This window comes from Tachyglossus aculeatus, chromosome X4 (assembly GCF_015852505.1).
Source record: "Tachyglossus aculeatus isolate mTacAcu1 chromosome X4, mTacAcu1.pri, whole genome shotgun sequence".
Taxonomy (NCBI): domain Eukaryota; kingdom Metazoa; phylum Chordata; class Mammalia; order Monotremata; family Tachyglossidae; genus Tachyglossus; species Tachyglossus aculeatus.
The window spans coordinates 14,651,377-14,667,345 of NC_052098.1; the positions used below are offsets into that span (position 1 = coordinate 14,651,377).

Here is a 15,969-nt window from a genome sequence, read left to right on the forward strand (position 1 = left end):
AATAAGTTCAGGAATTTCCCCAAATAAGAAATGTCTCTTTTCTAAGGTAGAAAAATGAAAAGCTATTCATGTTTTGGGGAATTTTATGATACAGTTGTGTTAATTTTCCTGATTAATAATTGGCAAGAGCCAAAATATACACAGTTTAGTCAATTCTGCCATAGTGTATGTTTTCACTATATGTTTTGGCTAGAATGCTGATGAGGAATTAGTAGAATTTCTTCCACAAATGCACATCCTTCTGGACAAACAGTGATGCATTATTAAACACCATCTATGTGCCAAACCCTGAACTGGGGTAGGTGCGGCATTATCACATCAAAGGCATAAGTGCATATCACATCAGTGCAATTTCTCCTCAATGAGTGGTTCTGCAGGAAGGCAACACATTAAAGAATCTGTTATCCTAGAAGACAAGGATGGCAGATAGTTTTAACAGTTTCCTTATGCCAGTAATGCATTCGGCAAAAAAGAGAGCATCAAGTTAGTTATGGTCCCGGTGATAGGACTTTAAATCAATCCATTTGTCATGTGAGAGGTTTAACCGTATTTCCCCATCAAGCCCTTTACAATCAATCAATGGTACTTATTGAACACTTAGTGTGTGCAGAGCACTGTACTAAGCACTTGGGAGAATCCAGTGCCACAGAGTTGGTAGACGCATTCCCTCCCACAGATTGGAGTTCCATAAAAAATGATTTTTTTCCAAGTAGACTTCCAGAATGATTAGTAGTCTCTCTTGCCAAAGGGCTGTAAAAAATGGTTTATTGAAAGAATACATTATTACTTTTTAAAACTCTTTTCATTTACCCCATCTATTCCTCTGCCTCATTACCACACCCGAAAATGTCTGGATTGTTAACCTTCTGGGCAGGTTTGACTTCGTATGGTGAGGGTTGGGAGGTTGGAAGTTTAATGAGTTTTAAACTCATTTTCCTAACTAGCCTTTGATTTCCCAGCCAATTTGTCTTTATCCTGTCCTTTCTCTTGCATCCCCCTGCCCCAACAGAATACGTTTCGATTCATCTATCCATCAGTCCCCTAAGTACTATTTCCTATGACTTAATAAGCTGGGATTCTCTTTCTCAGACCATGACTTTTATGATACCATATTCAAAAGTTAATTTCCGCTCAGGCGAATATAGTTTCCTCAGGTTTATAATTAACATTGGTAGAATGATTCGGAGCACCTAAGTCTGTTGAGGGCTTCACCTTAACATGACTACCTCCAGTTTATTTTATAGACCAAGTCCATAAAAAAGTATTGTTTATTTGATTTTTGCCTTGAAACTAAGGAGGAGGTGAATAAAACACTGGTCATTTTTACTGAAGGGAAAGGTTCCGTTGGTGAGAGGAAGACAATAGCCGGCTCTAGAAGACCTTCTGAGAGAAGCATCAACTTGGATGACAGCAGCATCGGATCTGGTTTTAAGGCTACTCCAATAACTGTCAACACCTTTTTCAAACAGGTACCTTTGTACCCTTTGTCTTTTTAGTTGATGTAGTAGTGATATCATTTGTTGAGCACCGTACTAAGTACTTGGGAAGGGACAGAAAACAAAGTGACATGTTCCCTGCCCACGGGGAGCTTTCACTCTTAATGGGGATGACAGACCTGAAAATATCTACAAATAGAGTCGTCAAAATAAATAATTGATACTGAGTAAGCATATATACATAAGAAGCAGCATGGCCTAGTGGAAAGAGCACCAGCCTGGGAGTCAGAGGACCTGGTTCTAATCCATGCTCCACCATATGCCTGCTGTGTGACCTTGAGCAAGTCACCAACTTCTCTGTTCCTCAGTTCCCTCATCTGGAGATTCAATACCTGTTCATCCTCCTACTTAGACTTCCAGCCCCATGTGAAACGTGATTATCTTGTATCTACCCCAGCATTTAATACAGCTCTTAGCACATAATAAGTGCTGAATGAATAACCATAATTCTAAGTAAAGAGCATGGATATGTAAGTTCAAAACTTATATATAGCTTTTTAAAAAAAAAAAACTAAGCAATAAATAAATGATAGTTAAGGGATTTGGGTGTTTGAAGAACTAGGGAAAAAATGCCTTGAAATGGGGGGAAAAACAAGTTAGAACAACAGTATAACATTATAACTATCTTCACTTCACTAGCTTCCTTTTAGTAAGCTAACCCCCGAAAACCATGTGTGTGAATTCATTAATAAAGAAACTTTCACTGAACATTGTTAGTGACTTAGGCCCTTTGCAGGACTTGATTCTAATTCACCGTAGAATAACCAGTAATGGAAAGAATACTTATTGGGCCAAGTCTCCTAATGTTTTCAAGATGGGTATGTGGGGCACTAGAACCTTGTGGTGATATTTGTGTGTGTGTGTTCACACCAGTTTTGTTCCTTGCAGTCCTCTAAAAACTGAATTATCCAAACCTTTAAAATGTGGGCGAATCAAACTCATGGAATATCTTCTCAGAAAGTCAAAGGTGTTCTCAATCTTCTAAGAGCTTCATTTTAAAAGTGACAAGGCAACTACAAAGGTGGAGATCTAGAAACACTAGAAGCAGCATGACCTAGTGGAGCACGGGCCTGGGTTCTAACCCCAGCTCTGCCACTTGTCTGTTGTATAATCCTGGGCAAATCATTTCACTTCTCTGGGCCTCAGTTTCCTCATCTGTAAAATGGAAATTAAGACTGGGGGCCCCATGTGGGACAGGGACTGGGTATCTTGTATCTACCCCAGCACTTAGTACGGTGTCTGACACATAGTAAGCTCTTAACAAATACTATTACTAGTATTATTATGATTACAATCATTATTATTAACAACAACTTCTGGTATGTCCAAGACTGAACTCCGTGTCTTCCCTCCCAAACCCTGCCCTCTCCCTGACTTTCCCATCACTGTTGACGGCACTACCATCCTTCCCGTCTCACAAGCCCGCAACCTTGGTGTCATCCTCAACTCCGCTCTCTCATTCACCCCTCACATCCAAGCCGTCACCAAAACCTGCCAGTCTCAGCTCCGCAACATTGCCAAGATCCGCCCTTTCCTCTCCATCCAAACTGCTACCATGCTCGTTCAAGCTCTCATCCCATCCCGTCTGGACTACTGTATCAGCCTTGTCTCCGATCTCCCATCCTCTTGTCTCTCCCCACTTCAATCCATACTTCACGCCGCTGCCCGGATTGTCTTTGTCCAGAAACGCTCTGGGCATGTTACTCCCCTCCTCAAAAATCTCCAGTGGCTATCAATCATCAGGCAGAAACTCCTCACCCTCAGCTTCAAGGCTCTCCATCACCTCGCCCCCTCCTACCTCACCTCCCTTCTCTCCTACAGCCCAGCCCGCACCCACTGCTCCTCTGCCGCTAATCTCCTCACTGTGCCTCGTTCTTGCCTGTCCCGCCGTCGACCCCCGGCCCACGTCATCCCCCTGGCCTGGAATGCCCTCCCTCCCCACATCAGCCAAGCTAGCTCTCTTCCTCCCTTCAAGGCCCTACTGAGAGCTCACCTCCTCCAGGAGGCCTTCCCAGACTGAGGCCCCTCCTTCCTCTCCCCCTCCTCCCCCTCTCCACCCCCCCGCCTTACCTCCTTCCCTTCCCCACAGCACATGTATATATTTGTACGTATTTATTACTCTATTTATTTATTTTACTTGTACATATCTATTCTATTTTATTTTGTTAATATGTTTTGTTTTGTTCTCTGTCTCCCCCTTCTAGACTGTGAGCCCACTGTTGGGTAGGGACTGTCTCTATATGTTGCCAACTTGTACTTCCCAAGCGCTTGGTACAGTGCTCTGCACACAGTAAGCGCTCAATAAATATGATTGATTGATTGGTATGATATGGCCCTCCCTGGGGTAATCCGCAACCAATCCTGCTATTGGTTCAGTGGAAAGATCTCAGCCCTGAGAATCAGGAGAAGGGTTTCAGTCCCAACTCCGTAACTAGGCAAATGCTGCCGGGGCTGTGCCATCAGTGGTGAAGGTTTCTGGCCCAAGAACGGCTTAGAGCATTCTGGGAAGTGGACGGGCCCAGCAGTTACTGAAAATAGCTTGCTAATGTGGACAGTGAAGACCACAGCTTTACCAAGGCTTTACCTGTTGGGTTATTACATGGCATCAGCACTATGCTGACATCACTTTGGTACTAAGTGGGTCATGCACATGGAAAAAAAAAAGAAAAGGTTTTGTGCATTTCCCAATAATAATAATAATAATGATGGTATCTGTTAAGTGCTTACTATGTGCAAAGCACTGGGGGATACAAGGTGATGAGATTGTCCCACGTGGGGTTCACAGTTTTAATCCCCATTTTACAGATGAGGTAACTGAGGCACAGAGAAGTTAAGTGGCTTGCCCAAGGTCACACAGCTTACAAGTGGCAGAGCCGGGATTCGAACCCATGACCTCTGACTCCCAAGCCCGGGCTCTTTCCACTGAGCCACACTGCTTCTCATATGTGCTGCACCCCTACCCTTCTACTCTCTCATTGCCCCCTGGGATTCAGCAAGCTCAGGACAGCCCAAGTGGCACTGCTCAAAACACAAGCGATAATGTCAATTCCTCGATGTAGGTGCTCAGTCCCGAAGTTTCAGCATTGAGACTTGTCTGTAGTTCTCTACAAGGGACTCCATCATCATCATCATTGCACCAAACCCAAATGAAGCTGGAGCAGCCTTATTGTTATTATTATTATCATTATTATATTTGTCAAGTGATAACTGTGTGTCCAGCATTGTTCTAAGTGATGGGGTAGATAGTGCAAGTTAATAATAATAATCGTGTTATCTGTTAAGCGCTTACTATGTGCCAGGCACTATACTAAGCACTGGGTTGGTATAAGCAAATCAGGTTGGACCCAGTCCCTGTCCCACGTGGGGCTCTCAGTCTCAATCCCCGTTTTACAGATGAGGTACCTGAGGCCCAGAGAAGTGAAGTGATTTGCCCAAGGTCACACAGCAGACAAGTAACAGAACCAGAATTAGAATCCATGACCTAACTCCCAGTCCTGTGCTCTATTCACTACACCATGCTGCTTCTCAATCAAGTTGGACCCCACCCTTGTCCCACAAATGGGGCTCACAGTCTAAATAGGAGGGAGAACAGCTATTGAATCCCCATTTTACCAATGAGGAAACCGAGGCCCAGAGAAGTTAAATGACTTGCCCAAGGTCCCCCAACAGGCAAGTGGCAGAGTCAGGATTAGAGAACCCAGGTCCTTTAGGTCCTCTGTCTACTAGGCTACAGTGCTGTTCATCTTGCCCTCCCCGTACCTGCCCTGGACACCTCCCAGCCCTGTCTCCTGTCTGTGCTCCCTTAGGTGGCAGGGTAATAATAATAATAATGATGGTATTTGTTAAGTGCTTACTATGTGCAAAGCACTGCTCTAAGCGCTGGGGGGATACAAGGTGATCAGGTTGTCCCACCTGGGGCTCACAATCTTAATCCCCATTTTACAGATGAGGTAACTGAGGCACAGAGAAGTTAAGTGATTTGCCCGAAGTCACACAGCCGATAAGTGGCAGAGTCGGGATTAGAACCCCTGACCTCTGACTCCCAAGCCCGGGCTCTTTCCACTGAGCCACGCTGAAGTTCTGGAAAGAGTAGAAGGGCTGAAGAGATACCATAGTGCAGCTTCCCAGAATCCCCAAGAATTTGTCCGCTGCTGCCTTCCGGATTGAAGCGACCAGATTTTCAGGGGCTCAAAATGGAAAAGGCAAAAAGAGGGAAAGGGACAAAAGGCAGCCTAAGAAGAGATGGTGTGGAGAGAAAGAAGGAAGTGCAGGGTGGGGAGGACAAAAAGGAAGGGAATGGAGAGAGAGAGGGCAGAAAAGGGACATCAGACAGCCACTCACACACACATGCATATATATATATATATACTCAGACAGAAAAACATAGACAGCACTCACCCAGCTGCTGCTGCTACTTCCTCTTTCTGACCACTGACACAGCAGGTCTGCAATTTCTGCTGCAGATGGCCTAGAAGCAGCTGTGGGGTCACTATGGAGTCTGGCTGCCTGAGCCCTGTGTCTGTGGCAGTCATGAGCTAATTCGGGAGGTTTCTAGTGCTGGCTAGAAACCGTCAGTAAATGGCCAGGAGCAGCCAGTTCAGCCCTGACAATAGAGGTGGCGGCAGTACTCCTCTATACCTCCGTGTGACTTCTGTGTCACCACTAGTCAGTCAGTCAGTCAATCGTATTTATTGAGCGCTTACTGTGTGCAGTGCACTGTACTAAGCACTTGGGAGAGTACAATAGAACAATCTAACAGACTCATTCCCTACCCACAACGAGCTTACAGTTGGTTGATTGGCCACCTAGCTGAAAACAAGGCTTAAATCGATCCCACCAACCCAAACTTTTATTCCCTAAAATTCGCCATCCTAGACCTGGGCCCTAATTCTGACCCAAAAAGTGTACTCTTTCAGTGACATTTCAAAAGTAGCATTGACTTATCTCTTGACAGGAAGGAGATCGCCTTAGTGATGAAGACTTATTCAAGTTTTTAGCAGATTACAAAAGATCTTCATCCTTGCAGAGAAGAGTCAAGTCAATACCAGGTACAGGTGGTGTGCATTTAATTATCAATTACTGGACACATGGTTTTTCTAATGAATGAACTTTTTATTCCATTCATGTTTTTACAAAGCATTTTGGACTGTTGCAAGTTGTAATTTGGAATTGCACAAAATGTGATGGAAAATTCCTGTATTTTTCATTTCTGGAGCATAATGCTACATAATTTAATATAAGATGTGTTTTTTTAAATGTGGGAGACTAGAAGTTAGCAAATTTGTGAAGACTGAAGTTGACACTAAGGTTGTATGTATTTTTTCAAAACATAAAGACTTTCATCAGGAATTTTCTAGAGTTTCCAAAAGATTTTTTTTTATTTCCTCCTCTCTAGCTTACTTGTCTGATCTCTACCACTGACACAATATAACATTACCACTTCTACACAGATGTCTATCAAATACTACCTCACTCTTCATCTCTGCCATCTCACATCTCCTACCTTCAGGACATCTCTGTTTGGGTGTCTTGCCAGTACCACAAGCTCAACATGTCCATCTTCCCTCCCAAATCTTCTCCTCCTCTTAACTTTTCCATCACCACCATCCTTCTGTGTCTTATTTTTTTAAGGTACTTGTTAAGTACTTACTGTACGGCGCGCTGGAGTAGATGCAAACTGATCAGATTGGTTACAGTCCCTGTCCCGCATAGGGCTCACGGTCTTAATTCCCATTTTACAGATGAGGTAACTGAAGTGCAGAGATGGTAAGTGACTTGCCCAAGGTCACACAGTAGACAGTAGCAGAGCTGGGGTTAGATCCTGGGTCCTTCTGACTCCCGCCAGTGCTCTATCCATTAGGCCATGCTGCTTCTTGTGCTGTCATCATGTTTTATGCCCATGAGACATTAGCCTTAAGTACTCCATCTTCAACCACTCACTCTCCACTGGTTCCTTCCCCTCTGCCTTCAAACATGCCCATGTCTCTCCCATCCTAAAAAAACCCTCTCTTGACCCCACCTCACCTTCTAGTTATCGTCCCATATCCCTCCTACCATTCCTTTCCAAACTCCTTGAACGAGTTGTCTACACGCGCTGCCTAGAATTCCTCAACAACAACTCTCTCCTCGACCCCCTCCAAGCTGGCTTCCGTCCCCTTCATTCCACGGAAACTGCCCTCTCAAAGGTCACCAATGACCTCCTGCTTGCCAAATCCAACGGCTCATACTCTGTCCTAATCCTCCTCGACCTCTCAGCTGCCTTTGACACTGTGGACCACCCCCTTCTCCTCAACACGCTATCCGACCTTGGCTTCACAGACTCCGTCCTCTCCTGGTTCTCCTCTTATCTCTCCGGTCGTTCTTTCTCAGTCTCTTTTGCAGGCTCCTCCTCCCCCTCCCATCCTCTTACTGTGGGGGTTCCCCAAGGTTCAGTGCTTGGTCCCCTTCTGTTCTCAATCTACACTCACTCCCTTGGTGACCTCATTCGCTCCCAGGGCTTCAACTATCATCTCTACGCTGATGACACCCAGATCTACATCTCTGCCCCTGCTCTCTCCCCCTCCCTCCAGGCTCGCATCTCCTCCTGCCTTCAGGACATCTCCATCTGGATGTCCGCCCGCCACCTAAAGCTCAACATGTCGAAGACTGAGCTCCTTGTCTTCCCTCCCAAACCTTGTCCTCTCCCTGACTTTCCCATCTCTGTTGACGGCACTACCATCCTTCCCGTCTCACAAGCCCGCAACCTTGGTGTCATCCTCGACTCCGCTCTCTCATTCACCCCTCACATCCAAGCCGTGACCAAAACCTCCCGGTCTCAGCTCCGCAACATTGCCAAGATCCGCCCTTTCCTCTCCATCCAAACCGCTACCCTGCTCATTCAAGCTCTCATCCTATCCCGTCTGGACTACTGCACCAGCCTTCTCTCTGATCTCCCATCCTCGTGTCTCTCTCCACTTCAATCCATACTTCATGCTGCTGCCCGGATTATCTTTGTCCAGAAACGCTCTGGGCATATTACTCCCCTCCTCAAAAACCTCCAATGGCTACCGATCAATCTGCGCATCAGGCAGAAACTCCTCACCCTGGGCTTCAAGGCTCTCCATCACCTCGCCCCCTCCTACCTCACCTCCCTTCTCTCCTTCTACTGCCCAACCCGCACCCTCCACTCCTCCACCGCTAATCTCCTCACTGTACCTCGTTCTCGCCTGTCCCGCCATCGATCCCCGGCCCACGTCATCCCCCGGGCCTGGAATGCCCTCCCTCTGCCCATCCGCCAAGCTAGCTCTCTTCCTCCCTTCAAGGCCCTGCTGAGAGCTCACCTCCTCCAGGAGGCCTTCCCAGACTGAGCCCCTTCTTTCCTCTCCCCCTCGTCCCCCTCTCCATCCCCCCATCTTACCTCCTTCCCTTCCCCACAGCACCTGTATATATGTATATATGGTTGTACATATTTATTACTCTATTTATTTATTTATTTATTTTACTTGTACATTTCTATCCTATTTATTTTATTTTGTTGGTATGTTTGGTTCTGTTCTCTGTCTCCCCCTTTTAGACTGTGAGCCCACTGTTGGGTAGGGACTGTCTCTATGTGTTGCCAATTTGTACTTCCCAAGCGCTTAGTACAGTGCTCTGCACATAGTAAGCGCTCAATAAATATGATTGATTGATTGATTGATTGATACTCTTTCAACCCCCACATTCAGTTGGTCAGTCAGCCAGTCAGTCATTATATCCTGTTGCTTCTTCCTTCGCAACATCTCTAGACCCTGTCCCTTCCTCTCCATCCAAACTGTCACCATACCGGTCCAAGCACTTGTCCTGCATCAGCCTCCTCACTGACCTCCCTGCCGCCTGTCTCTCCCGACTCCAGTCCCTACTTCACGGGCCTGGGAGTCAGAAGGTCATGGGTTCTAATCCTGGCTCCACTGCTTGTCTGCTGTGTGACCTTGGGCAAGTCACTTCATTTCTCTGGGCCTCAGTTACCTCATTTGTAAAATGGGACTGAAGACTGTGAGCCCCATGTGGGACAGCAACTGTGTCCAACGTGATTACCTTGTATCTACCCCAGTGCTTAGAACAGTGCTTGGCACATATAAGCACTTAACAAATACCTTAATAATTATTATTATTGTTGTTCACTCAGCTGCCCATTTCATTTTTCCTAAAACATAGTTTTGCTCAGGTCTCCTCACTCGTCAAAGCCCTCCAATGGTTGTCCATTCCCCTTCACATCAAGCAGGAACCCCTGATGGAGGCACTCAATCAGCTGTCTTCTCCCTAGATTATCCTCACTCCTTGCTCGCTACACTTCAGCTTTTACACTTCGCTTCTCTCAAGCCAACCTATTCACTGTGCTTGTTTTCATCGTTTTCATCTCTGACCTCTTTCTCTCACCCTCGTTTTGGCCTGGAACTCCTTCCCTCTTCACATCCAGCAGACCAATGCTCTCCCCATCTTCTTCGATCATCAGTCGTATTTATTGAATGCTTTCTTTGTGCAGAGCACAGTACTAAGCCCTTGGGGGACTACAATACAACAGAATTAGCAGACACATTCCCTGCCCATAATGAGCTTACATCTACAAACCCTCCTTTAATCCCATTTCCTCCAGGAGATGGCCTTGCTTGGTTAATCTCTCCTATCTCCACTCTATTCCACCCCAACTGCATTTTGATGCACTTCTATGCACTTCTTTGTCACCTAAGCATTTGGGTACTCACACATAGCTATTGCAGCTCTGTACATATCTTTATACTCTATTGCTTCCTCTTTCCTGTAATCTATTTTAGTGCCTGTCTCCCCTCTAGATCGTAAGCTCCTTGGGGGCAGGGATCATGTCTACTAACTCTATTGCGCTCTCCCAAGCGCTTAGTACAGTCTTCTGCACAGAATAAGTGCTCAATAAATGCTATCGGTGGAGCAATTGATTGAGTGATTGAATCACTCAATCTGTCTTCTAGATTGTAAGCTCACTGTGGGCAGCGAATGGGCTACCAGCTCAGTTGTATTGTACTCTCCCAAGTGCTTAGTACAGTGTTCTGCACACAGTAAGCACTCAATAAATACCATTGATTGATTGGATGATTGAACAAAATCACTGTTTCTATTTTGTTGCCTTACATAACATAAGAATATGGCCCACTTGTTTGGTTTATCTGCATCATGTTCCTCTATTTGTGCTAATTACTCTTATTTTCTTTTTTAAGGTTCACTTAAATTGGAGATTTCACCAGCTCCAGAAGTTCTTAGTTCTTGTCTGACTCCTGAGTTGTTACCAGTGAAGGCCTTTTCTGAAAATCGCTCTCGTCAGCACCGAGAGATCCTGGAATTCCCAATTCGAGAAGTGTACGTCCCCCATACCATCTACAGGTAAGAGACAAATGCTCTGAAAAAAACAGCAAAATCACTAATGATGGTGGTTTGGATTTTTCATCGTTCACAAAAATTTGTTGCCGAATTGTACTCTCCAAGCTCTTAGTACAGTGCTCTGCCCACAGTAAGTGCTCAATAAATGCGATTGAATGAATGAATTAATTAAATTAAAACACGGCAAAGACTCATTTGGTCCTTCAACATGTCTTCTATCTTGAGCAAGTTGCACTCTCTAGTGCCCTTGTTTGCATACCCTGAAAGGAGTAGAAACATTACAGTTTCCTTAGAAGTCTTTGCCCCATAATCTAATAGGACACGGGTCTTGCCAAAAATTGTTTGGTAATTGTTTTAAGTAAGTTTAATAAAAGGACAACTTAGAAATACAGTGGTAATCATTTGTAATTATGAAATCTCTTCTAAGAATGCAGAGTGCCCCATTGATATCTCAGTTTCCACAGGTGTAAAATAAAAGGGAAAAGAGTGTTCGTGCCTTTGTCCCTCACCACTTCTCTGCGAGAAAGGAGATGTGGTTTAGACTCTCTCTCCCCAGTGCAAAATCCCAGAAAATTCTGAGGAAGCAACGTTCCAAGCTCCCCACACCCTAGTGTGAGATGAAGGAACACCTATGTTTTCTTACTGATGTTGTGGCTTGTATCTTCTAAAACATCTGATCTTATAATTGAAATAACGCTTGTGGCATTGGAATAGACTTGCACTAAATGACTTTGGCGGTTATCTGACTTCTCAGCATTTAATCACCCTCAGAAGGCGTTTATTGCTCTGTCTGCTCCTCTGCCATGAACATTATCCCTTAATTATATCACGCCCGTTCTCAAGATGCATGAGCCTGTCCTGAATGATTAAAAAATGTAGGAGTGCTAAGAGGAACAAGTCTGAGCGGATCACTTTGTGCTAGCCTGGAAGTGTAAGAAACTGGGCTGCAAATTGTCCTGTGAATATTTTTCAGCCAGTCCATGCTTCCTAGGAGTAAAACAGGAGCCATATTGATTGGGAGCCAACTTATCTTGAAAGAGCATAGGAAGAATGCAGGAATCCAGTGATGCTGCGAGCTCCTTTCAGCTTTGTCCTTAGGCAAGGGTGTTGCAAGGGAGGTGGAGGATTAGACTGTTCCTATTGTTATCTTCAGTAATATCACTGTGATTAGGTGTTTCTCACTGTAACCTGATGAGGTAGGTTAATATTGTTATCCCCCTCTCCCAGCGCGGAAAACTGAATAACAATTAATCACCCATGGTTCTATAGTGAGTTAATGTAAGCTCTTTGTGGACAGGGAATAAGAAGTATGGCATTTGTTAATCGCTTACTGTATGTCAAGCACTGTTCTAAGCACTGGGGTAGATAAAAGCAGATCAGATTGGACACAGTCCCTGTCCCTCATTGTGCTCACAGTCTTCATCCCCATTTTACAGATGAGGGAATTGAGGCACAAAAAAGTGAAGTGACTTGTCCAAGGTAACACAGCAGGCATGTGGCGAAGCCAGGATTAGAAACCAGGTCCTACTGACTCCCAGGCCCGTGCTTCATCCGCTAGGCCATGCTGCTTCCCATGTTGTCTGTTATATTGTTATATTGCACTCTCCCAAATGTTTAGTACAGTGCTCTGCTCATAGTAAGTGCTCAATAAAGATGACTGACTGACTAAAGGAAGAGCTAAGATTAGAATTCAAGGCCCCTGTTTTTCTGATCCTTTTCTTAGGTCACCCAGTGAAACGGGCTTTTGACAGTGTCTCCAGTCCAATGGCAGGGACTCTCATGTTTGTATTTGCTTGAGAGAGGTAGCTGTCCTCTGGATGTGAAGCATCTGGGAGGTTCAAGCTACTTGGGTGGCTGGAACCCAGGTGTGGGTTCTACCAGCCTCACTCCCCAAACAACTGGTATTGCCCCCGAGACATCACTCCCTTGCATTTCCTGGGTTTCCAGGGCCAAAACCCCAAGAGGCCTGGCCTCCCAGGGACCAGGATCTGCCAAGGTCTTGGCAGAGATGATTGTTGCCAGAGGCAAGATGTCCAAGAAGGTGGAGGCTTTGAACATGAATGCAAGAGGTGGGGTGGGCTGTGGGAGGAAAAAAAGGGTGAGAGCTACAAAACACTGTCCTTCCCCAGACTCAGAAATTCTTGGGCACGAATCTGGGTGGGTATGCTGACTGAGAGGGCCCACTAATCCTACATTACTGCAGCCGGATCCCCACATCCTGGACTAAAGCCTTAGAGGGTGGAAGAGGAAGGGGAAGGAAAGGAAAATCAGTGACCCTTCATCCTCAGGCTCTATGACTCCCCAGACTGAGTTTATGTGGTGACGAGTGAAGAGAGGTGTTGGCAAATCTTGTCAGTTCTACCTTCCCAACATCTCTAGAATCCGTCCCTTTCTCTCCATGCAAACTGATGTCACCCTGATCCAAGCACTTATCCGGTTCCACCTTGACTACTGCATCAGCCTCCTCGCTGACCTCCCTGACTTCTGTCTCTCCCCCCTCTCCAGTCTACACTTCACTCTGCTGCCCAGGTCATTTTTCTAAAAATATCATTCAGTCCACATCTCCCCACTCCTCAAGAACCTCCAGTGTTTGCCCATCCACCTCCACATCAAATAGAAACTCCTTGCCGTCAGCTTTAAGGCACTCAATCAGCTTGTCCCCACATACCTTACCTCACTGATTGATCTCCTGGAGAAGCAGCATGACCTAGTGGAAAGAGCACAGGCCTGGGTGTCACAGGATCTGGGTTATAATCCCTGTTATGATGACTACCTGCTGTGTGATCTAGGACAAGTTGCTTAACTTCTTTGTGCCTGAATTTCCTCATCTGTAAAATGAGGATTAAATATCTGTTCTCCTTCCTACTTATACTGTAAACCCCATGTAGAACAAGGACTGTGTCCAATCCAATTAACTTGTATTTACCCTAGTGCTTATAACAGTGCTTGACATACAGTAAGGACTGAACAAATATCATAATAATTATTGTTATTATTATTATTACAACCCAGCCTGCACACTTTGCTCCTTTAACACCAACCCACTCACTGTACCTCGAGCTCATCTTTCTCGCTGCTGACCCATTGCCCATGGTCTCTCTCTGGCCTGGAACTCCCTCCCCCTTCATATCCAACAGCCCACCACTCTTCTCGTCAATCAGTCAACCAATAGTATTTATTGAGCGCTTACTGTATGCAGAGCACTGTACTAAGCATTTGGGAGAATGCAATATAACAGAGCTGGTAGACATGGTCCCCGCCCACTCGCACTAAAATCATTTCTCCTGTAAGAGCAGAAATCATATCTCCTCCAAGAGCCCTTCCCTGACTAAGCTCTCCTTTCCTCTCCTCTCTCTCCCTTGATGATGATGATGATAGTATTTGTTAAGCGCTTACTATGTGCCAAGCATTGTTCTAAGCGCTGGGGTAGATGCAAGGTAATCAGGTTGTCCCACGTGGGGCTCACAATCTTAATCCCCATTTTACAGATGAGATAATGGAGGCACAGAGAAGTTAAGTGACTGGTCCAAAGTCACACAGCTGATAAGTGGCAAAGCTGGGATTAGCACCCACGACCTCTGACTCCCAAGGTCGTGCTCTTGCCACTAAGCCACGCTGCTTCTCTCTTCTCCCTTCTGCATAGCCCTGACTTGCTCCCTTTATTCGTCACCCCCTCCCAGACTCACAGCACATATATATGTATCTGTAATTTATTTATTTATATTAATGTCTGTCTCCTCTTCTAGACTGTAAGCTTGTTGTGGGCAGGGATTGTGTCAGTTATATTGTTATAGCGTATCCTCCCAAACATTTAATAGAGTGCTCTGCTGCACCCAGTAAACTCTTAGTAAGTATGATTGACTGACTGCCTGATTGACTCTAAGAGGATGTCCCTGACTAAACCTCACCTCACTTCACTGTCTTAGGCCTCCCTTCTGCATCGTCTATGCACTGGATTTGTAGCCCTTGAGCACTCTGATATTAACCTCTCCCCCAGCTCCACACCCCTTATGTACATATCCATCTATAATTTATTTTAATGTCTGCCTCCCCCTCTAGTCTACAAGCTCCTTGTGGGCAGAGAATCATATCTACCTACTCTATTGTATTGTACTCTCTCAAGCTCAGTACAGTGTTCTGCACACAGTAAGTGTAAAATAAATGCCACTGATTGATTGACTGGCTGAGAAACTGCACCCTTTAGACTGAGTGACAGTGAGTAGGAGATGGAGTCTCCTCACTGAAGGTAGCCCTTTCCTCCCATCCACAATTTGCCCAGAGAAGGGAAGAACTGAGTTAGGGCCTTAAAGTGGTTCTAAAGGATAGGGTCCTGCATGGACTTGGGCTAGCCTCTGCCTTCTAGCCCAACTACTCTGTGCTGACTCAGATTGGGATGGGCTACCTCCTCCTCATCATCATCATCAATGGTATTTATTGAGAGCTTACTATGTGCAGAGCTCTGTACTATGCACTCGGAAGAGTACAGTAGAGTTGGTAGACAAGTACCTCCTCTTCCTTCACCCTTCCTCCCCTTTTTCCACAACCTGTTTCAGACTTCCAAGAGCCCCTGGGAGCCACAGTGATGGCTGTGACATTTCTGTGCACTCAGGGGGCTTTTGCTGCCTGGAGGAACAAAGCTGTATGATCCTACCCACTCTAGACTGCAAGCTCGTTGTGGGCAGGGAATGTGTCTGTTCATTCATTCATTCAATCGTATTGAGCGCTTACTGTGTGCAGAGCACTGTACTAAGCGCTTGGGAAGTACAAGTTGGCAACATATAGAGACAGTTCCTTATTGTTCTATTGTACTCTCCCAAGTGCTTAGCACAGTGCTTTGCACACAGTAAGCATTCAATAAATATAGGATTGAATGAATGAATGAATACCCACTCAGCCTTTGGCTGGTCAAGGTGGCTTTTGGGGCTCTAGGAGGCTGGTGTTGGGTTGGAGATTTTTGGCCTGGGCAGAGCTCTTGCTTCCTGCTACTCCATCCTAATAACTGCGGTATTTTTTTAAGTGCTTCCTATATGCCAAGCGCTGTACTAAGGGCTGAGGTACAGAGAAGTTGAGACTTCCCCATAGGTCACAAAGTAGGCAGCTCATATCC

General features: G+C 45.5%; 1 protein-coding gene across 1 annotated transcript in view; it reads left to right on the top strand.

The window, feature by feature from the left end:
• DOCK8 (dedicator of cytokinesis 8) overlaps positions 1-15,969 on the top strand; it is a 205,733-nt gene that overhangs the window by 92,976 nt on the left and 96,788 nt on the right. The window contains exons 12-14 of the mRNA XM_038769505.1: positions 1,333-1,469; positions 6,451-6,544; positions 10,703-10,865. Coding sequence (XP_038625433.1) covers positions 1,333-1,469; positions 6,451-6,544; positions 10,703-10,865 — 394 coding nt within the window. The remainder of the gene's footprint in view (positions 1-1,332; positions 1,470-6,450; positions 6,545-10,702; positions 10,866-15,969) is intronic.